Here is a 22,083-nt window from a genome sequence, read left to right as displayed (position 1 = left end):
CCAAGATGTTTGTTTACATCTTTTTTCACAAACAGAATCCTTTCTTCTAATAAAATCTTCTGGGAGGAATACAATATACAAAAGGATAAAAAAGTGGTTGCCCTGGTGGAAGTTGGGAAAAGGGGCAGGGCACAACAAAGTCCTGTCATGAAGTCTCCTTGCCCCAAAGTACCATCAAGGACTCAGGGGGTTGGAAGAACACAATCTAAAAACCACCATTGCAGAGGATGCCCAGAATCTCCCACTGCATCTTTGAGGACTGGACAGGAAATAGATTCATCTACTAATTATCTGTAAATATCATCACAAATATACAGTTGTCTAGGTGGGTTTTGTTCTGAGCATAACAATGAATCAGAAAGGGAATACATGGAAATGTGACATGATACCCGAACAGGTATATAAACACTCTATCAGTCGTTCTCAAACTATGAAACCAATCCAAACCCTGGTTTTAGTTTTTCCTCACAGTCATCTTAAATTCTTTGGTATTTTCCTGCCTTAGAAGTACTTTTCTCATGTTTCTTCTTTTTTCCCTTGCCCGGTTTAGAGAATGGCAGTTCTGATGTAGCTTCTTAGCAACATAAGAATGTTAAGAAGCAAACTCTAACCTAAAAATAATGTCTAAGTTGACATATCCTTGATTCATTTAGAGTGTGGTGTGGAACTGACAAATCCCACTACATACACTTCTGTTATGACATATTCTGTTCCAGGAAACGAATCCCCAAAATTAAAATTTTTCATGTTATCACTCACTCATTATAGGATAGGACGGCAATCCTCTTCCCTCATTGGAAAACTCAGTGCCTCAACCATTAAGAGCTGAAGAAATCTCACCTATAGTGGCCTTGTCAGTCTCTATCTCTGCCAATAAATCTCCTTCACTTAGCTTCTCACCCACTTTTTTTTCCCATCTCTGAACTGTGCCCATGGTCATGGTGGGAGAGAGGGCAGGAAGAACCACCTGCAGAAATAAACACACATTACTGCTTAATACGAGGAAGACTTGGAAACAATGGCACTCAAGCAAGCTTCAATCGCTTTATGGAATGATAGTGACTCTGATGATCCAAATTCCCATCTGTCTAATGCCTTCCTAAAGTAAAAGTTCAATGCCTCAATGTCCCACCAGTTAAATCATCCTTCAAATCTCAAGCTTTACATTATCACTCATACTTTGATTCCTCCCCCTCCAAAGTTAAAAGCAATGGGTATACATGAAAGATTTCTTCCTAGATAGTCAAAATTAATTCAATTACATCTCTAAACACAGAATATCTTTTCTTCTTTTTTATTACATAGGTTAAGCTAGAATTTTTCCTTTCCACAGAATGACCTTGGTCTAGAGTATTTCATTAAAATTTTGCTGTGCCCTGTATGAGCATATATCCTTTTACTCAGAGGAAACTTCATTCTCCCAAACTTCCGGATACCTTACCAAGATAAAAAAAAAAAAAAGAACATTATGAAAAATTATATACCAACAAATTGAACAACTGAGAAGAAATGGATAAATTACTAGAAACATATAACTTTCCAAAATTGAACTGGGAAGAAACTGAAAACTTGAACAGACCAATCACTAGCACTGAAACTGAGCCCAAAACTCCCAACAAACAAAAGTCCACAGACGGCTTCACAGATGAATTCTACCAAACATTTAAAGAAGAGTTAATACCAGGACACCTGGGTGGCTTAGTTGGTTAAGCATCTGACTCCTGATTTTAGCTCAGGTCATGATCTCACAGTTCGTGGGATCGAGCCCAATTTCAGGCTCTGCACTGACAGTGTGGACCCTGCTTGGGATTCCCTCTCCCTCTCTCTCTCTCCCACCCTCCCTCTTGCCCCTTGCCTGCTTGTGCACACACATGCTCTCATTCTCAAAATAAGTAAACTTGAAAAAAATAAAGAGGAGTTAATACCTAGTCTGCTCAACTATTCCAAAAAATAAAAAAGGAAGAAAAACTTCCAAATTCATTCTACAAAGCCAGCACTACCCTGATACCTAAACCACCAAAAAAAAAAAAAAAAAAAAACCAAAAAAAATCACTACAGCCAATATCTGATAAACATAGATGCAAAACTCCTTAACAAAATATTAGCAAACTGAATCCAACAATACATTCAAAAAAAATTCATTCACCACGATCAAAGAGATTTATTCCAGGGACGCAAGAATGATTCAATATTTACAAATCAATGTGACAGATCACATTAATAACAAAAAGGATAAAAACCATATGATCATTTTGACAGATGCAGAAAAAGCACATGACAAAGTACAATACCCATTCATGATAAAAACCTTCAGCAAAGTAGGGTTAGAGGGAACATACCTCAACATAGTAAAGGCCATATATGACAAACCTACAGCTAATATCACCTTCAATGGTGAAAAACTGAGAGCTTTCCTTCTAAGATCAAGAAGAAGACAAGGATGTCTACTCTCACTTTTATTCAACATAGTACTGGAAGTCCTAGCCACAAGCAATCAAACAAGAAAAAGAAACAAAAGGCATCCAAATTGGTAAGGAAGAAGTAAAACTCTCACTCTTTGCAGGAAAAATAATTAAAAGAATTGTTCTTACAACAGTGACTTCCGCCCCAATAAAATCTAAACATCAGATTGGCTGACCTAAATGAAAAAGTGCTTTGACATTCGTATGGCTTGTGTGTTCACTGAATTTAGACGCTTTACTCCGTTATTATGGGTTTTGTTTGCTTCCTCTCAACACCAGGATTATGCTGAGAGAAAAATCATTTCAAATAAAGCCTCAGGAAGGCACGAAAAAGAAGAAACACAAACTTAGAATGCTAATTACAAACTTTTTTAAATGTTTTTTTCTGTTCAGAAGTTGTCATCTCCACCTACTTCTTAAAAACTAGTGAGGCCAATAATCTCTACACAGTATCTTAAAGGATAATTAAGACACAACTGTAACACTTTGCACACAAAGCTACACACAGAAAATGGAGAAAAATGAGTGAGTCTTATGCAGTGAGAGACAGTTTGCTAAACAGGATGAAATAAATGTGTGAACTGAACAACGCACAAAACGTCACCACACAAAACGTCTATTAACAACAGACCACGGAGAAGAACATCATGCCCAAAAAAAGAAAATGATTCCTATACAGAAATTTCTACAAATACACTAGGTGAAAGAAAAGTTTTAGTTTTAAAGCTTCAGAAAAAGGCCAGCTGCTTTTTTACCCATTTCCAATATTCAAAACACAAATATACATGGGATAACCCTAGTATCTAATAAACTGCTTTAGTCTCTTAGAAACAGATTTAACAGAACCAACAGTGATTACTATTTATTCCCTTCAGCTCTTTTGCAATGCTATTATATATGTTTATTTTACACTGACTCTTTACTGTCAGTTTCCTCATTTATTAATATTGCTGGACTACTTCACCCACTCTTAGAAAAAAACACCATATGTCAAAGAAAAACATCAACTGATGACTTTTATTCAATAGATAACGTGTGAGGCCTACTAAACACTCTATAATGTTCTTGAACGAACACTGCCAAGAACTATCTTGTCTACCACGTGGAGGTTGGGAAAGGTTAAAGGAATTGTCCTAGTTCATATACCTAGAAATAACAGCTAGGAGTAAAACTCAATTTTCATGTTTCAATCTCAACTTACTTTCAAATGACAAGAGCTAGCCATATTTAACACCAGTGTCCAGGATGGGATAGCCATCGATGAAAAATAATGAACAATAAATTTTCTAGAGCAAACACCCAGAGGCTGAGGCTCACCTGCATGTGAGTGGGATAGGAGCTACCAGGAGCCTGAGCAGAAGGTGTGGGTGGTGAAGCAGGGGCAGCGGGGGTTGGTGCTGCGGCTGCTTGCGGGGTAGGTGCTGCCGCGGAATCCAGTGTGTAATTTTTAAAGGCCTCAATATCCTCAGGCCTAAGGAAGAGAAGGAATGCGTAAATACAGGGAGTTATAAGGCAAGTTTAGCTCCTAGAAAAGTAGACTTAGAAACCTTTAAATCCTATTTTCTCAATTCTGGGTTAAAATACTCCACCAAGCATATAAGTTCCACAAATTACCAAAGTACTACTCACTTCTCAACTGTGATGCAGATGATTGCTCCAACTGGAACATCTCTGGTACCTTCAGCCACAAGTATCTTTGCCATGTAACACTCCTCCAGGCTCTCAAATCCAACAGTGGCCTTATCAGTTTCGACCTTTTAACACAAAGCAGGAGCTTAAGCTCGTGCTACCAGTATGAAATTTATTAGATTGTGCCTAGAATCACACAGTTCAACAGTCTGGTGAAGATGTGAAGATAAAGCCTCTATTATAGATCTGAAAGGAATTATTTAAAAAAAACACCTTAGCTAAAAATCAGTCTGGCTAGTTGCTGACAGCATCTCTAATCAACCTTCTCTAATATCAGGTTGTAAAAACCATCTAAGTTTCTTAAGCAAAAAGAATAAGTACCTATCCGGAAAGCGAACACTCAGTGTAGCTAAGCCAGTTCCTTCTGACTCATTTCCATATTTTAAACAACTTACCTCTGCAATTAGTTCACCCTCATTGATTTTTTCCCCTTCCTTTTTTTCCCAACGGGCTATGGTGCCTGCCTGCATTGTGGGGGAAAGAGAGGGCAATGGAACCTGGAGGAAAAAAGGAGAAACAATAAATTTAAAAAATGTTATCTCTCAGTCTGGTTTAATATTTCATTCAATTTTACTTAATGCGAAGAGTGTACTGAGTCTCATCTCATGCCGGGCACTGGGGACAGAAAGGGAGTTCCTGCCACCAGTTCTCCAGTGACAGGGTTCCTGCTCCACAATCCTGCGGGACTGACAGAGCACCTAATTCAGCAGACACTGCACAAATAGCTTCAGATTTGGAACCCTCCTTTCAATGGACTAGACCAGAAGAGGGAAGCCTGGAATTCTTTCCCTTCAATAGAATAAACAGATCAGAAAGATAAGCTCAACAGCCAGAGCAAAGCTGGGTATTGGAGAAAGGACAAATGATACATACTAGGAACGGGGTGGAGGATCACTAAGGACTCAGAGAGAAGTTTCCAACGCCAAGAAGTCTGCCCTGAAGGACGAACTGGCTCCCGTGAAGGGCAGGTCTGGGGCTCACCTTCTGATGCGGGGGCAGGCTGTAACAGCGGCGGCTAGGCGATCCCAAAAGCTGCAGCGCGAGGCGATTCCTCGGTGTGGCCCACGAGCTCGGGCTCCACCCGCAGAGTGCGCGGACCCTGCCATACCCCGCGGTCCCGCTGCTGCAACGAGCCGGAGCCGCGCCAGCCCGCGGGGTCACGCAGGGAGCTCCCGGGTCCTCCCGCAAGGCGGTCCACCGAGCCCCGAATCCTGCCCTTGGGGCCACATTCCGTGCCCGTCGAGCACAGACTCGCCACATACTGCCAGCAACCCCCACACCCCAAAACCAACGCCGTCTCCGGAGTGACCTCTCCAAGAGCAGTGCGGCGTTGCCGTCAGCCACACCGCGCAGCCGCACATTGTCGTAAAATGGGCTCCAAAAGGTTGGCGGCACCCCTCCCCAGACCAGAAATGGGTGGAACGTCAGCTGTTCCGCCGGTAGTAGGGTAACGGGTGGCCCACAGCGGGTAGGGGCGACTACTTTGGAGCCACGGGGGCAGGGGTGTTCCAGCGGAGGCAACGTAGGGGCAAGTTTGGGAGAAATGAGACGCAGGGAGGAGTAGGAAGGTGGAAGGGTCCTAAGGCATCTCAGGGTAAGACGGAGCCGCCAGGGAGGGGCCTAAAAAGGCGGCAAGAGCCGGCTACTAAAGGCAGAATGGTCTGAGAGGTGGGCTGAGGGGAGTGGCCAAGTTTTGAGAAAAGCGGAGTGGTGAGCGGGAAGACGCGCCTGATGCTGAGAGCCCGAGGCCAAGGGCGCGGTCTTGGGGCGCTGAGGAAGGTTTGGCGAGCGGAGCGGGTCAGCTCGTTTCTGTGGTGTAACCTCCCCCACCCCCGCTCCCGCCCTTCCTGACCCTTCCGTGCTCAGGTGTGGGCCTCACCCGGTGCAGTCTGCGGGAGGTTACAAAGCTTTAGTTTCGCGTTTAGCATAACCGGCAATCCCAGTGAACAGGTTTTCCAGCCAAATGAAGGGCAGCCAAACGGAAGGTTAGTTTCCCCATTCAGCTGTGCCGTAACGGGACTAAGCGTAGGAAGATACAAGGTTACAAAACAGATTTGCGTTTCTAATCTATAGAATCCCTTTAGATCGCAAAAAACTTCGTTATGCTTGACATATTTCTTTTTTTTTTTTTTTAATTTTTAAAATGTTCATTCATATTTTGGGAGCCAGAGCGTGACGGGGAGGGGCAGAGACGGAGACAATCTGAAGCAGGCTCTAGGCTCCGAGCTGTAGGGCTCAGGCGCTCTGGGAGATAACGACCTGAGGTGTAGTCCCACACTTAAACGACTGAGCCCCCCAGGTGCCCCTGTTATGCTTGAAGTATTTCATACCGAAACTAAACTATAACCCCGTGAGAGCGGGGAGCATGTCTATATTGTTCTTTGATGTATGCCCGGAGTTTAGTATAGTATCTGGTAAATAGTGGAGGTTGAGTTCGTGTGGTTTGAATTAATAAATGAAGTTACCTACAACATTTGTTAGGTACGCTTCTGTAGGATTATCATCCTGTAATTAAAAACAAAAAAAACAACCTCATTTCTGAGCTGCATTTAGATCTCTAAGTCCCCAGTGTACAGATGGTCATAGAACACCAAGAAAAAGAAAAAGGAAAAACCAACATTTGAAAATATGTCAGCCTTTGCTAGTAATTAAACATTTGGAAAATTAAAGACAGTACTATTTCATACTCAAATAGGAAACTGTAAAAAGTAAAAAATGAGATGGCAGAGAAAGAGATGCAGTTGTTGAGTGGACTGAATAGTTGGGTTTTTTTTTTTTTTTTTTAATGAAGTTTGGTTTTCTTTTGTTATTTTATTATTTTTTTAATGTTTATTTATTTTTGAGAGAGAGAGAGAGAGGGAGACACAGAATCCAAAGCAGACTCCAGGCTCTAAGCTGTCAGCACAGAGCCATTCGCCCGGCTTGAACTCCATGAACCAAACTGCAAGATTAAGACCTGAGCTGAAGTTGGACGCTTAACCAACTGAGCCACTCAGGTGCCCCTGGTTGTTTTAAACACACATTTTTGAAAGTCTCTAATGTCTCTTTTGCATTAAAGACTTTTGTCATACAGGGGCTCCTGGGTGGCTCAGTCAGTCGGTTGGGTGTCCGACTTCAGCTCTGGTCATAATCTCATGGCTAATGGGTTTGAGCCCCGCGTCGGGCTCTGTGCTGACAGCTCAGAGCCTGGAGCCTGCTTCGGATTCTGTGTCTCCCTCTCTCTCTGCGCCTCTCACACTCTGTCTCTCCTTCAAAAATAAACATTAAAAAAAAAAAGACTTTTGTTACATAGTTGATGCTCAGGTTCTTATTTGTTTGCACATTTACATATAATTTCAAAAGAAGTGCTAAGTCAATGAATTTTCTTTGACAGTAATAATGTTTTGTGCTTATATTTGAAATAACAACGGTAAAATGTCTATAGCAATGAAGTAATCCTTATCTCCGCTCCCCAAGTAATGAGTAAACATGTTACCAGGGAGATCACTTGAGGGAATGGACTTTCACTAAATGTAAATGGCTTTACTGATTAATTTCGGTCAATAAACACAAGTGAAAATGATGAATGGTATTTAGTTTGCAAACTCCATTTTATTCATGGTTTTTTCTGCTTTTTTAAAAATTAGTTCACAAATCTGGTACATACAGGCAGTTAAAAAACTGGTTATCACTTTGATAATCCGAAGCCTCTGGTATAACACAGTCTTCATGAAAACAAAACAGGGAGAATGCATGGTGGTAATCTCTTTGAAAGCAATGCTTGCAAACATCCATGTTTTTAAGAAAAATATAATTTTACATATATATTTTAAGCAAGCTATACCTCTTACATAAATTCAGACAATAGGAGTGTGCAATCATAATGCTTATTTTATGGAAAAAATGAAAATTATAATTATGCCATAATTGCTTTTCAGTAATTATTAGAGTCCTCTTGGATTTGATGTGTTTTCCCTAATTTTCAACTATCCTGGTCAAAAGGAGCTGAAATGGTACTAAGTAGGAATGCCAATAAGGAGAGTTTAACTCAAATTCTTTAGGTACAAATTATATAGTGTTTCAATTCCAGCTATTTTAGGGAACTGAGAATAGTTGTCAATTTTTAAATGATGACTTTTGAGGAACTGAGCTTTCTTCTAAACTAGTTTTTGTGAGAGGATCATTTTTTTTTTAATCTAACAGGATTTAGAGGTTATTTAAGCTCAAGACATTCTAGTCCCTTGGTTTTTTCAAAGAGAATTTCAGCAGTGTCAGGATGGACTATCCCTCAAAAATGTCACTAGGGGACAGTTCTCTGAATAAATCAAGAGGCTTCTAGTACAGCCAGAGTAACAAACAGGAATCAATTCAAACCAGAAGGAACCAAAGCACAACACTTCCTCACAAGGTTCTGGTCTTCAGAAACTGGAATGAGGATTGCCAATACACTGTACACAAGAATTACTGGAGTGACATCCTGTAATCCGGGTGTTTCGTTATTACCTGTGGCATAGGAGATTCATGAGCTAAAGGGGAAAAAATTATCTCATTTTCTCCCCTGACTTCAACTTCAGATTTCTATAGAGGCACTAAGGCCATGCATCTCCTCTTCCAAAGGACAGAGCTATAAAAGCCAAATAAGGTGAAGGACTTTGGCATTTTTCTTCCATTCAATTTTCTCTGAAAATTTAAATTCTCCATAACGGTAAGGACGTTTGCTCAAAGAAAACTGACAAGTAAAAACTAAAGAAACAGACATTCAAGATCAATTGTACTGGAAATACAGTAACGGATTTTGGCCTGACAACTCTCATGCTGTCTTATAGCAAAACACTAAAATTCATGCAACAGAGAAATTGGTGACATGAGGACTTTCCTGGGGGAAAAACACTCAGAATATACTGTTTTCTTCTGTTTGCTTCATAATGTATTATTCTTGCTTTTGACTGACTGTCCCAAACTTTCCCAGTCATTTTTGATGAGAAATTCTTCAAAAGGAGAAGATCAAGCGAACTTACTGAAAGATATCAGGTATCTTATGAGCTCCTTCCATCTGCTAGAGGAGCAATCAAATAGATTATGTAAAACTACCTCCACAACATGAAACTACCTCCACAAGGAAAATGGCAGGTAGAATTAGAACCAGGAGTTAGTTGTCATCAGCATACTTGTAACAAAATAAAGCTTGTTCTGAAACCACAAGGGCTAGGAGAAGAGCCTGTATAAAAGCTACTGGGTTCTCTAGAAAATGGATACAGTATACGGAATGTGAGAAGATACAGAACTCACACTCAAGTTACAAAAATAGACATGGTTCTCAGACAAAAGGCAAATGAGTACAAAAGAATTCTCCAAACATGAACTATTTTTAAAAGACACATCTATATAAAACAACAAAATGTCATTTCAGAGCTCCAGTGAGTAGTTTGTTAAAACAGTTGGAAAAGGGAGATGAAATAGAGACAGACAGATCAAGAACCCAGAACTGACATGTCTGACTCTTCTGGTTGGCAGTGGTCACAGGCTGACTGCTTTGGGGAATGAATATGTGTGTGTGTGTGTGTGTGTGTACATACATATATATACATATGGCTGATTAGTTGATGGTGTTTGGTAAGTGACTGAGAAAACCCTAGTTATTCAGTAATCTCTGAAAGTTTAACTCTTCTTTTAGCTTCTACACTGGACAGTGTTGCACATGAGAAAGGATTCTAGGTTTTTTACCCAGAATCAACCCTGCCATTCACAACTCATGCTCCATGCCCCATGGTTCCTATTGTGCCCTAAAGGATCAACCTAGACTAAATATATAATAGAAAATAACTCTGGCCTTGAAATGAGGAGGGGAAGACCAGTGACTCATGCTCAATACTCATAAATCACAAATACCAAAATTAATGGTCTGTCTCCTTTTGACTGCAGAGGAGATGCCACGAGCTACAGGAAGTCATGAGAGAAAGAAAGTCAAGAAAATATGGGTAGCAGCACCTTTCCATACCCGCCTGGATTTTTAAGGAGACTTTAAACTCCTTTTTCCTTTCAAACACAAAGTTCATCAGTTGGAAGGGGAAAACATGGCTCTACAGTGACAGAGTCCCTAGAGAAAACTGGCAGTACATGAAACATGCCCTCCATGGGCTAAAGGACAAGTTGCAGAACCAGTTAAGACACAAGAGGCAGCCAAAGGTCTTCCTCAATCGCTGTTTTAGCAAGTATAGCACAATATGGGCTTTTTCCATCCAGTCAACAGTTCAGCACCATCCATGTCCGGTCCAAAAAATTCCTGAAGAGTGGGTTTTCATCTTTGGTACCGCCTCATGAGTTATTCTTGGTTTGCAATAGCTGCAAAGAAGCAAAAAAGCTGGTACCTTTGCCTTGTCTGTGAGTACAAATGCTGGGACTCTGATTGCTGCAACCATTGAGGCCAATTAAAATAAAACTGTAACACACAGGAGTGATGCATCCAATTCCCAGGTTCCAGATAATAGCAGCCATGCCCCTACAGGAGCGGGATCATCCATTCCCATTGGTTAAGGCCTTTGGTTTGTTGTCCTCAGAGTAGAATAAAACACTGTGTTCCCACGGACAAGGAACTCCAGATGGACCCATGGTCTACAGTTGACAGGGGTTTTAAAAAATGTACTACATATACCAGGCACAGAAACAGCACTGGCCTGGGGCTGTTACACTTGGAGAAGCTTCTGTTTTGGTAGCACGAACTAGAAACTTCTTAGTGTATTCTGGTTTTAGTCCTCTTTCCTGAGTGAAACAGCCAGGGGGTGCCAAGTTCCACAAGCCCCCAGTCTAATACTCAGCATTAATTCTCTCCATGGTCTTCTTCCACCCAGGCTACAATTTTCCCTTCCCAACCAGGGATGGCATCGTCATCGTGGAAAACCTAGAGGAAGAAAAAGAAGCCACAGTGAAAAAATAACAGGATAAGACAGTGACTCTCACTAGACAACTGCTGCTGCTAAAAGTAAGATCTCAAACATAAAGGATAAGAAAATACAGAGAAAAGCCTGAAGCTAGAGGCTATGACCCTTTGGTTCTGTCCCTAAAGTTATAACTGCATATTTATGTATTTAATATTTTTAATGCATGCAATACATTATTATATGTTATTATGTACTATATATTCTTAGTTCTACATCTATGAAATGGTAGAAGCATCCCTAACTCTGCTTTGCTCATGGAGATCAATAAGATTTAATATATTACTAACCATGAAGCACTTTGGGCTCCTTGGGAGAAAGCAGCAGCATAAGCATTACACAAGTGAGAAAGGGGAAAATTTCGGTCCCAAGTATTATAAAGAAAGGGTTAGAAAGAAGACCAAAAGAACATGCAGTTCTTTTTATTCATTCATTCAATGAATTTCTTAAGCCACCAATACAACAGGGCTATTAAAGCATGTTGAGGAAATATTTATGAAATAAAACATCAGCTTTAATCACAATGCAACCACTTGTAATATGTCAGAACACAGAATTCTCTTCCCTGTATATGGCAGATGGATTATAAAGAGAGGCGTAGGCTAAGAATATAGTCAAGGAGTTGAGAATAAGCATAGGTGATTTTCTAGAAGTTCCTCATTTTCATTATCTGAGAAACTACCATCACAATGTACAGTCCCATATATTCATACCTATTTTACTCTATGTAGGAAGCAGAAAGGTTTCTAAGACTTGACTGCACATAGAAAAGGGACCCCCAAACCAGGCTTTTGTTCAAGCTTAGGTCCTTTCCTTTTTAAAATCAGTAACTGTATCCAAGTCTGGTCAAAGCGGTTAAGTCCTTGAAGCAAAGAAGCTGTCAACTCCTTGTGCAATTCCCTGACCATCTAGGTCTAGGGTCATCAGACTGTGGTCTGAGGCTCTGGGAAATTCCGCTGACCTGGTTAGGGAACTCGGGTACTGCTGGGTATCAGTCCCTGAGGAGGTGGCTCTGGGAATCAGCAGCACACCACCCAGACTCCCCTCGGATTCTGTACCTCCTCTTTGACAGTGCCAAACTCAGGATCCAGTGCTTTAAAATGATACCGGTGATTCCCCTCCCGGTCAATGGCTGCTTTAAAATCCTTTAGTGTCACCTCCCCCAACCTGCAACAAAAGGCAAGAGCGCTAAAACAGACTGTTCATCAATAGGCTGGAAAGATGAGACGTTAGCTTTAAACCCAGGCCCCTGCCAAAGACTCTCCAGGAAAAAACAGCATGGCCTTGTTAGGTCCCTGCCCCTGATGACCCAGACAATTCTACAAGAGCAGAGCTGAGGGAGCCAGTCACCATGAGGGAAGGAGAATGGCATTCCATCTGGGGTGATCTGGGAATTTAAAAGAGATGTATTGTTTCAGCAGCAGCCAAATCACTTTTCCCTGTTTTACTCTGGAAATAAGACATGCGGTCTCGGAGATCTAATTTGCTGAGCCATCAATATGTCTAAGTTCTCTGATTTCCTTCTCTGCAACAATGTTCCATTTCACCATCTTCATCCTTCCAGCTTCAGAAAGCTCCCCTCTGCCCACAACAAGTAAGCAAACTCTCTAGGAAAGGGGCAGCCTACTCCTTCTCTCAGTAGTTGGTTCGAGTTAAAAAAAAAACCAAAAATCTTTCTTTCAAAGCCATTTGCCTTACAAGGGAGCATAAATGAATGTTTGAAGGCTGTTAATGTGAATTCTCGACTGCTCAGATGCAGTCATCAGACAGTACCAAGATCAGTGAGGAACAGCCTGGAGGGCTAGTGTGTGATCTATGGCTATCAGCGGAGCTATTTTATGAGCCCTTAAAAAAATTATTTTTCCTAACTCGGAACATATCTGTGTATCAGGACTGGAAGTGCTATTATGGTGTCTGTACCCAGAAGCAGATCAAGACATGTCCCTTGTAGTGCCGCTGGTTAGTGGTAACAATGAGACTAGAACCCTGATCCTGTATTCTTACTGCACTGTACTGATTCTCAAACACTGCTCAGATGGTTGCATGGGCAGTAACTACTGATTCTGCCTCCTGTCCTTTTTAAAAGAGGAATAACGATCCCAGAATCTCACCTCTTTGGTATATTGACCATGAAGGGTGTAAGTGACCGGTCAGTGAAATAGAGCACTTTAGTGCAGGTGCTGCTGACAGCCGGAGAGCTCTGTGAGTGAGGCAACTCTGCAATCAGAGAAAGACTCTATGGTCAGAACCGAATGTGCTCCCAACCATCCCTCATTTCCAGTTATTCAGAGTGTCCCAGGAGAAGGAAGCTGCCTGAGGTCACAGCACAGCTTTCACACCCTTGCAAAACACCACGTCCACAGGGCGTGAGCCACCGGAAGTCACCACTGAGGCCACAAAGCCAGGAGGTGCTTCAGACATGGACACTATCATGAAGCCATTTCTCACCCATTCCAGGTTATTTCTAGCAGGGAACAGGAACTTTCCTGACAGGCATTGTTGCTCACAGTCAAAAGAGGTCAAAGAAGTCAGGCAAGATTTCAGCAAAGGAAGAATGGACGCAACAGCAGGAGCTACAGACACAGCCAACATTCAGACAGCGGGAGAAAATGCTCATGCAATCCACGGACAGAGAAATGAGCAGGGATGAGAATCACAGGAGCACAGTAACGTTAGAAACTGAGATTCCAAGGGGCCTTATGCTTCCTGTACCAAAGGTACGAGACCAGGGTGCCTGGGTGGCTCAGCTGGTTAAGTGACCACCTGTGCTGACAGCACAGAGCCTGCGTGGGAGTCTCTCTCTCCCTCTCTTTCTCTGTCCTTCCCCTGCTAGCATGCTCTCTCTCTCTCAAAATAAATAAATAAACTTAAAAAAATAAAAATAAAGGTACAAGACCTACCTTATCTCTTGGCTACACAGGATCTATATGTGTGGGTCCCATGGTTTTTAACTCAAATTCCTTGGTCCACATCTTATCTCTACCCTTTGTATAGGTACTTAAGGACAATTTTTAATTAATAAGTACCTATGATTATGACTTTAACAGGAGAAAAGACTAATTAGGAAACTTTTATCATAAGAATGAACAATTATTGTTGTATCTTATAATCTACTTAATGTAATTGTTATAATACTAAAATCTCTCCTGCAATTCCACTTACACATATTTTCTTAACTTATTCTAGGCATTTCAACATCCTTGTCATATCTGAATCTACTCTCGTGTAGACACTGATGGACTCTTAACAGTGGCTTGCGTCTTTCTTGCTTTTGTGGATGTCTCCTAATTTACTACTGAATGTCAGACATCATATGTAAGACAGTAGAGAGTGACTTACAAAATGTTTATGTTTAGAAATGCGCACACTGCTTGTTCCCCAGCCATTAGTAGGGATTGTTAATCTAGACAGGAACTGAGCTGGGATTGGGATTTTTGTTAAGGTTACTTTTGGTGTACCACCATCTTTAAATTCCTCTAGAGTTATGTTTATTTAAAAACAGATTTAAAAAATAAATAAAAATAAAAGGATTCACCCAACTTCTATCCTTTTGTGTCTGACATCATTCACTTAACAGAACGTTTTCAAGGTTTATCCATGTTACAACATGTTATCAGTGCTTCATTCCTTTCTGTGGACGGATAATATTCCATTGTCTGCATGTGCCAGACTTTGTTGATCCATTCTTTGAGTAATGAACATTTGGGTTGTTTCTACCTTTTAGCTATTGTGAATAATGCTATGTACAAGTTTTTTTTTGTTTTTTGTTTTGAATTCTTGCCTTTAATTCTTTTGAGTATTGACACCTAGGAATGGAATTGCTGGCTCATATAGTAATTCTATATTTAGGTTTTTGAGGAACCACCAAACTTTTCCACAGCAGCTGTATCATTTTATATCCCCACCAGCAATGCATGAGCATTCCAATTTCTCACCATCCTCAATACTTATTTTCCATTTGTTTAGAACCACCCAGTGAGTGTGAAGTGGTAGCTCACTGTAGTTTTGATGTGCATTCCCTAATGACTAATGGTTTTTGGTTTTGTTTTGTTTTTCTTTAAGTTTTTATTTATTTATTTTGAGAGAGAGAGGGAGAGAGAGAGAGCAAGAGAGCGCACCCGCCAGCCGAGCCAGGTAGGGGCAGAGATAGAGGGAGAGAGAGAATCCCAAGCAGGTTGCACACCCCAGCACAGAGCTGGATGTAAGGCTCAAACTCATGAACCGGGAGATCATGACCTGAGCTGAAATCAAGCTCAACCGACTGAGCCACCCAGGAACCCCGCCCCCCCCCCCCCCTCCAGTGACTAATCCTTTTAAGCATCTTTGGATGCTTTGGAGAAATGACTTTAGAGAAGTGACTATTCAAGTCCTTTGCTTATTTGTTACTGAATTTGTCTTTTGTTGTTAAGTTGTAGGAATTTTTTATATATTTTGTATCCTAGACATGATTTTCAAATATTTTCTCCTATTCTCTTTGCCTTTTCACTTTCTTGATAGTGTCCTTTGATGCAAAAAAGTCTTTAATTTTGATGAAGTCTAATTTCCCTATTTTTCCTTTTGTTGCTCATGCTTTTGCTATCTGAGAACCCAAGCTCATGAATATTTTCCGTATGTTTTCTTCTAAGAGTTTTATAGCTTTAGCTCTTATATTTGTATCAATGATCCATTTGTAGTTACTTTTTGTACATGTACTTTATGTACATGGTGTGAGGTAGGGGTCCATCTCTGTTCTTTTGCATGTGGATACCCAGTTGTCCTAGTACCATTTGTTGAAGAGATTCTTTGCTGGTCAAATGACCACAGACTTAAAGATTTTATGTGAATTCTCAATTCTATTCCACTAGTCTATTGTATCACTCTTTACGTTTGAAATAATTATTATTGTTTTCCCTTAGAGTGAAAGTTCAGAAAAGAAGTAAATTCAGAGAGAGGATTACTCTTTCAGGAGATTTGGCTGTGATAAAAAAGGAGAAAGACAGGGTATAGCCAGAGGGGAATACCTGGAAGGTATTTTGAGACAATTAACATTTGCCTTGCACCTCTCACATGCCACACACTACACCAGATTATTTGCATACAATATTTCATTTAATGTGCATAATCCTTAAAGATTTTCTCCAATTCATGAACAAGGAAACTAAAATGCAGTCATGTTAATTTAACACCCTTGCCTGTGGTCACATACCCTGCTGAGAGCCAAAACCCCACCCCAGATCTGTTGGACTTCATACGCCATATTTTTCCCACTCTATAGTTTTATATCCAGTTTTGGACATGAGTTTTAAGTGCCCTTCTACCTACAGGGAGATACCTAGTTGTCATTCAAAAATATAGCTCTGAAGTTCAGAAAAGGGCTGGAGTTAGAGATTAAAGTTTAAAAATAATCAGCACATAAGAGTATGTAAGCCATGGTAGTGGAAGGGATCACCAAAAGAAAATATGAAAAAGTCGAGGTCTAGACCTCCTATGGATCCCAGGACACACCAACATTCAACAGTTCGACAGAGAAGAGAAGAGAAGAGAAGGAGATCGTATCTAGTTCACTAGACAGCACACGCCAAAAGGGCAAGTACCAAGTCTATCTTGTTTCTTCCTGTACCTCGAGCGTCTAACATGGCGCTACACAATGGATGCTCGATAAATATTTGTTGAATGCATAATTGGTTGGCACTGAAGTTAAAGAGGAAGAATGTTTACAGAAGGAGACTATTCAAGAATAGCAAATGCTTTTGAGCAGTCAATGGAAGATAAGGTTTGAAAAGTAACCACTTTGATGAGGCAACAAGAAAGTCAACAGTGAGTCAATAAAAAGAACATTAAGTGGATTAAGTGAGTAAAAGTCCAGCTGATGGCTTGAGAGTGAATAGGAAGAAAGGATGGAAAAAGAACAAGTGTGGACTGTTCTTTCAAAGTTTGATGTAGGGGAATAAAAGAAGAAAGTCAGTAGCTAGAGGGCTTGTGGGTTACACACTCACTTCTCATTTTCCGAGAAGAGACTATTTAGCTTATTTGTGAATACAGAAATTAGATTAACGCCCTGGTTTACAAGCAGCCGGGGATTTATTTGCAGGGGATAAGTACTGCATATACACAAAAGGGTTTTTCCAGGAAGGGAGGAATTTTTTAGACTTAAAAAATAATTTTCAAATATTTAGACTTGTCTACATTGGGAGTTTATATTAGCCTAAAGAAAGTACTGCAGAGGATAACAATAAAATAAAAAGTCTCTCAAGAAAACAGAAATGACTGTTTCAAAACAATGCTAGAAAAATAAATTGAAACAGAAATTGAAGAGAAAAGAAGTTAGTACCAAGTAATCTTGGTACTAATATAATTAGATATCTGGAGGCTTAGATGTTATTTTATTTACTCTACAAAAAATATTTTACCTTTCATATTTTTGCAAATATCTTTAAGTGTTTTACTTTAGGTGTTGTTTATTCATCTGGTTTTCAAAACATATACATATATGTGTGTGTGTGTGTGTATGTATGTAACATACAAGACTGGTTATGGTCAGCTTTTCACTATTTGGTTTTTGTAGATTATTATTTACTTTTATATTTGGCCTGAATACACTGTAAAAGATAATAAAAGGTGAGCTTTATTAAACCAAAAGGTAAGATACACGATAAAAGAGAAATCACCAGGCAGGTTTGATTACCAACATAATTGAATGAACAGGGAAAGAAATGTAACGACAGGGCTTAGAGCAGGTTAAATTACTTCTTAGGCAGGGCCACTAGATGGCGCAAATCCTTCGTGGGACTTAAACTGAAAGACCAGGGCACCTAGTGTTAAGGAAAATCTCCAAAGAAATTAAACATCTTGCCTCTAGGAAGAACTGGAAATTTCCTATGCTATTTGGGACTGTGTGTTTTTGTTGTTTTACGTTTTTCTTTGTTCAATGTAGATGTTTTGATCGTGTATATTTTCCAAAGAGATTTTAGCCTGAGTCAGCAGCATCTTGCACGTGGCTAAATGGTACTTGGGGTGATGGTAGTGATGATGACGGTATGTGTCTCCATAGTTCTAGAAGTAACTCGATTCAACTGTATTGCTATAGCAACAACATAAGAGTGAAGTACTACAAGAAAAATTCTGTTCTCAACATGTTAGTAGCGAGAAAAATACTAAATTTCTGATCTAATATGCTACGAGTCCTTACTGAACAATAAGGTGTACTTACTTGAATTAGGGGGCCAGGATTCCCGGTATTCACTACCTGCTTGAGTTCTTGGTAACTTGCCCCGAACCTGAGGAGCCACACAAAAATCCTAAAATGATCAGCAGGAGAATTTATCCAAGAAATTTAAATCATAAAAGTACATCTAAAATATATACTTTCCTACCACATCTTCCACAGTATACCAAATTAGACACATTTAGCCTAATATTAATGATGTACATTTGTAACAGGCTTTCTAGTTTCCAGTGCATTTTCCCACATATTTCCACATCCAGTGCTGAGCTCATTCAGGGGAAAAGGGGAAGGGGAATAAGCAGTAAAGAGAGACCCTGTGGGGTCAAGAACCACCATTCCTTAGACACTTAGGCAATTTCTAGGAGCAAGAGTAATCATGAACTCCCTTCCTGGAGAGTCACACCATGACGAAGAGTCCACTCCACTGAGAGGAAAACCAAAGAGAAAAGCAGCCACAAACTCTGACAGGATCAGCGTCTTTAGCCCTGCCTTTATCTCAATTAAACCTGATGAAACTGAGTTCTGTGGGAGCCTGCCTAAGAGAAACACCACAGAAAGAGGATTACCCTTCTGTCTTGTTTCTTCTGGCTCTCCATGGCATGCAGGCGCTCCATAAGGCTGGAGATGCCCTGTTCCAAGCTGTCAATGGTATGGTGCTGAGGATCGTGGCCACTGAAGCTATTGCGCAGGCTTCGGAGGGCATCTCGAACCAGCTGCAGATCGCTGGTCTGCGGGCAGAAAGGAGGTCACACTGACGTGGTGCAGTGCCGTATTCTTAACCTTGTCCCAGCCGCCGGGCTTAGGACGGTAGAGGAGAGAGGCTTCCAGGATAGATCTTTTATTTTCGAGGGAGGAGGTGTGAATTTAAGAAATGTTCCTCCACAGGAGTTTGCCCACTAATTCTTAATTAGGGCTTCACACCTTCACACACCCAACAGATGCAAGACTTGGGGAACTGGGGTACCAAAGGCCTAGTGCGCTGGCAATGGCCAGGCTACTCTTGTGGTTTTAGCTGGAAGTGGAGGTCTGCACTCAAATCCTAAGAACCTACCCCTTTGTGAGTGATGGAAGCAGCTCCTTTTCCTGCCGCTGGAAGGAAAAAACCATTGCTTTGAGAGTTGTGTCTGTTGTAGCTGGTCACCTATAGCAGCAAGAAGACATGATGCTTGCTATAAGGGACACTGCAAACCAAGATGCCCTGTCTTATACTGATTCACACTGATCACTTCATGACAGTGTATCGTGGTATATTTGTTCATGTCTCTCTCAGAATGTAAACCTGGAATGGACGCAAAGACGTTTTCCCCCTTCTGTTCACTGCTGTAACCCCGGTACTCGACACTTCGTAGGCAGTGCTGAACGAACAATGAGCAAAATGGTAACCTCATCCCGGAGGGCCCCAAGCTAGCCTCAGCCTGGCCACCGGAAGGCCTGAGAATGGGGCTCCAGCACCTCCAGACTTCACTTTAGTGATTAAAAAAAAGAACAGTGACTAATATTTTTTGAGCCTGACTTTGTGCCAGGTGGATCTATCAGGACTATCCTTTTTCCAGATGCGTCTTATTCCTAAGGCTCAGAAGATAAGCAAAGCAAGGTCACACAACGGTAAAAAGTGTGGAAAGCTGGAATTTGAAACCAGATTTTCTTAGTCTGAAACCAGCACTCTTTTTTTTTGTTTTAAGTTTTGTTTATTTAAGTAAACTGTACATCCAACATGGGGCCCGAACTCCCGACCCCGAGATCAAGAGTCGCATACCCTTCCGACTGAGCCAGCCAGGCGCCTCTGGAACCTGCCACTCTTAACCCTCTCACCAGACAAACAGCCTCCTAACAAACCAACCTGCAGCCTTGGTTTCAGCCCTGAGTCAGAAAGAGTATCTCCCTCTTTGCCCTTGCAGATGCAGGAGGGGGGACCCTGAGCCGGGGGTTACCTCGTCTGCCTCTCTTTTCATACAGTGAGCCAAAAGGACGTCTTTGTGTTCTAGCTCCCGCTCTAGATCCACCTGCAAATCAGAAACTGAATCAGAAAAGGATTTTCTCAGGCAGAAGGGGAAGGAAGCCAGTGGCTGACTGTGTCCCCACCTGCTGGTAACTGGCCTCAGAGAGTTTCCGGAGTGCGTCTTCCAACTTAGCCTGGTGCTGCTGAAGGAGGCGCTCCTTCTGCCCCAGCTCTTTCTGCAATAGAGACAGAGCTTGCAGATGTGTGGCAAAGCCAAGGATGCCCAACAGTTCCCTGTTGGCCATGCAAGTTCACTTGAGCAAAGTCGAGCCTCAGGGGGAGGAGTCTTTCCCCCCAAGCTACACAGAAGACATCGCACACCGTAGTAATCTTACCCAGTGCAAAGGCTTCTTGGAAAAGTAAGGAGGAAGGGAACTACCATCTGTAGGAGGACCACTACGTGCCATCCGTGCTAGTTAGGCAGAAAGGTGAAGACTGCAGTTTGCAGACAACTAGCTCTGGACTCCTCTCAGACATGCTATCTATTCTTCAGGGTGACTGAATCAAAGGAACACAGAAGAAGATTTCCTTGCTATCTACTCTTCAGGGTGACTGAATCAAAGGAACACAGAAGATTTCCTTGCGAAAAAGCAACAATGAGAACACAGTACTTAAGAACTCTTTGAACAACAGCAACAGTAGGCTGTTCATAAAAGGTCTAATGGAAATCATTTCCAAACTCATAAACGTTCTTACTTTATAGTCTCCCAAGAGCCGGTTCCTCTCATCAAGCTTCCTCTGCAGATCCACCTACAAGAAGGAAAAGAATTAACTGCACAGAGATATTGTCTACCAACCCCAGTAGGAAACCAGCTACTTAGTAACCAGAGTGGATGTTGGCAATTAGAGTATACAGCACAGAGAGGGCAAGGTTATGGTAAAAACACACAGCTGCTCTCCGTGTCTTGAGTGAGATAATCAAACTCTCAAACCACAATTTAGCCTCTCAGTGTCCTCAAAGTTGAAAGGCTCAAGGCCGATGTAGTATGGGCTTTCAGCCAGGAACAGAGATGAGTCTGACAGGAAATAAAAATAATTGCAGACACTGAGGGCAGGCATCCCAGAAATAAGATAAGAGACATTAGGGTGGCAGATGTAATAAGACTTCATGCAGCATCCGATTTTGCTACTGGGGCTCAGTGAGGTCAGAGTTCATTCATTTAATTTACATTCTGGTTGTGTAGCTCGTCTTTGTCCATATTTGCCCTCAGCAGTTCCTGTTTGAGCTGAAGAACAGATGTGTCCTGCTGAGTCAGCCTCTGCTGCAAGGCATCCTGGGGGAAAAGAGCATACTCACTATTACTGTGGTCCCAATTAGTCAGTCAGCCATTTGTCACTCTAAGGTTTAACCCCTTGACTGCATATCCAGCATTAATTCTGGAAAACTAGGAGACAAAAAGAGGGGTCTTGCTACAAGGAGATGAAGAGGAATTTTTCTGTCCCCTCCCGGGATGCTAGCAACCACTGTCTCACCTAGCTGACGGAAACCTGATTTTTCCTCCACCCATTACTCACCCCTACCCGCCACTGCAATCCTGACAGCATGATGTCCTAGAGAATCAGTGGCCTCTGGGATCAGATAGATCTAGATTCAAATTTCAAGTCCACCACCTTCACGACAGTGACCATGGACAATGCCTTCTCCTTCCTTCCACCCTGGCTTTCAAATCCGTATCTTGGGCACATAACTACTAAGGAGCTCTTTTACTTCTTTGCCATTCCCTAGAGGGCTGGGCCCTATTGCCGCCTCCTACCCTATTCATATGGAACCCCTGGAATCACTCCCACCTTGCCTTCCAGAGCTCTGCTCCCATT

The 22,083-nt window shown here is 41.6% G+C and overlaps 2 protein-coding genes and 1 long non-coding RNA gene across 16 annotated transcripts in view; 1 reads left to right on the top strand and 2 right to left on the bottom strand.

The window, feature by feature from the left end:
- The window catches only part of DLAT (dihydrolipoamide S-acetyltransferase), a 29,249-nt gene extending 23,739 nt beyond the window's left edge, over positions 1–5,510 (bottom strand). Inside the window, exons 1-5 of the mRNA XM_058690240.1 lie at positions 5,133–5,510; positions 4,547–4,648; positions 4,092–4,216; positions 3,780–3,933; positions 841–967 (exon numbers count right to left, since the gene is read on the bottom strand). Coding sequence (XP_058546223.1) covers positions 841–967; positions 3,780–3,933; positions 4,092–4,216; positions 4,547–4,648; positions 5,133–5,411 — 787 coding nt within the window. The 5' untranslated portion in view covers positions 5,412–5,510. The remainder of the gene's footprint in view (positions 1–840; positions 968–3,779; positions 3,934–4,091; positions 4,217–4,546; positions 4,649–5,132) is intronic.
- Positions 5,511–6,023: 513 nt separating this feature from the next.
- LOC131488441 (uncharacterized) lies at positions 6,024–14,610 on the top strand. The gene is made up of 4 exons (XR_009250206.1): positions 6,024–6,136; positions 10,979–11,109; positions 13,523–13,782; positions 14,252–14,610. It is a non-coding gene; the product is annotated as an uncharacterized LOC131488441 (long non-coding RNA).
- The window catches only part of DIXDC1 (DIX domain containing 1), a 71,056-nt gene continuing 58,450 nt past the window's right edge, over positions 9,478–22,083 (bottom strand). For 4 of the 14 annotated variants that reach the window (XM_058690228.1, XM_058690229.1, XM_058690227.1 and 1 more), the window contains 10 exons: positions 21,438–21,542; positions 20,965–21,018; positions 20,352–20,444; positions 20,201–20,272; positions 19,321–19,410; positions 18,836–18,997; positions 18,255–18,342; positions 13,177–13,282; positions 12,124–12,232; positions 9,478–11,028 (listed from right to left, as the gene is read on the bottom strand). In XM_058690228.1, coding sequence (XP_058546211.1) covers positions 10,948–11,028; positions 12,124–12,232; positions 13,177–13,282; positions 18,255–18,342; positions 18,836–18,997; positions 19,321–19,410; positions 20,201–20,272; positions 20,352–20,444; positions 20,965–21,018; positions 21,438–21,542 — 960 coding nt within the window. In that variant the 3' untranslated portion in view covers positions 9,478–10,947. The remainder of the gene's footprint in view (positions 11,029–12,123; positions 12,233–13,176; positions 13,283–18,254; positions 18,343–18,835; positions 18,998–19,320; positions 19,411–20,200; positions 20,273–20,351; positions 20,445–20,964; positions 21,019–21,437; positions 21,543–22,083) is intronic. The other 10 variants (XM_058690230.1, XM_058690239.1, XR_009250202.1 and 7 more) reach the window with 9 other exon arrangements.

The sequence above is a fragment of the Neofelis nebulosa genome, chromosome 10, assembly GCF_028018385.1.
Source record: "Neofelis nebulosa isolate mNeoNeb1 chromosome 10, mNeoNeb1.pri, whole genome shotgun sequence".
Taxonomy (NCBI): Eukaryota; Metazoa; Chordata; class Mammalia; order Carnivora; family Felidae; genus Neofelis; species Neofelis nebulosa.
The sequence above is the reverse complement of the archived record's forward strand: the minus strand, read 5'-3'. Positions and strand labels throughout refer to the sequence as shown.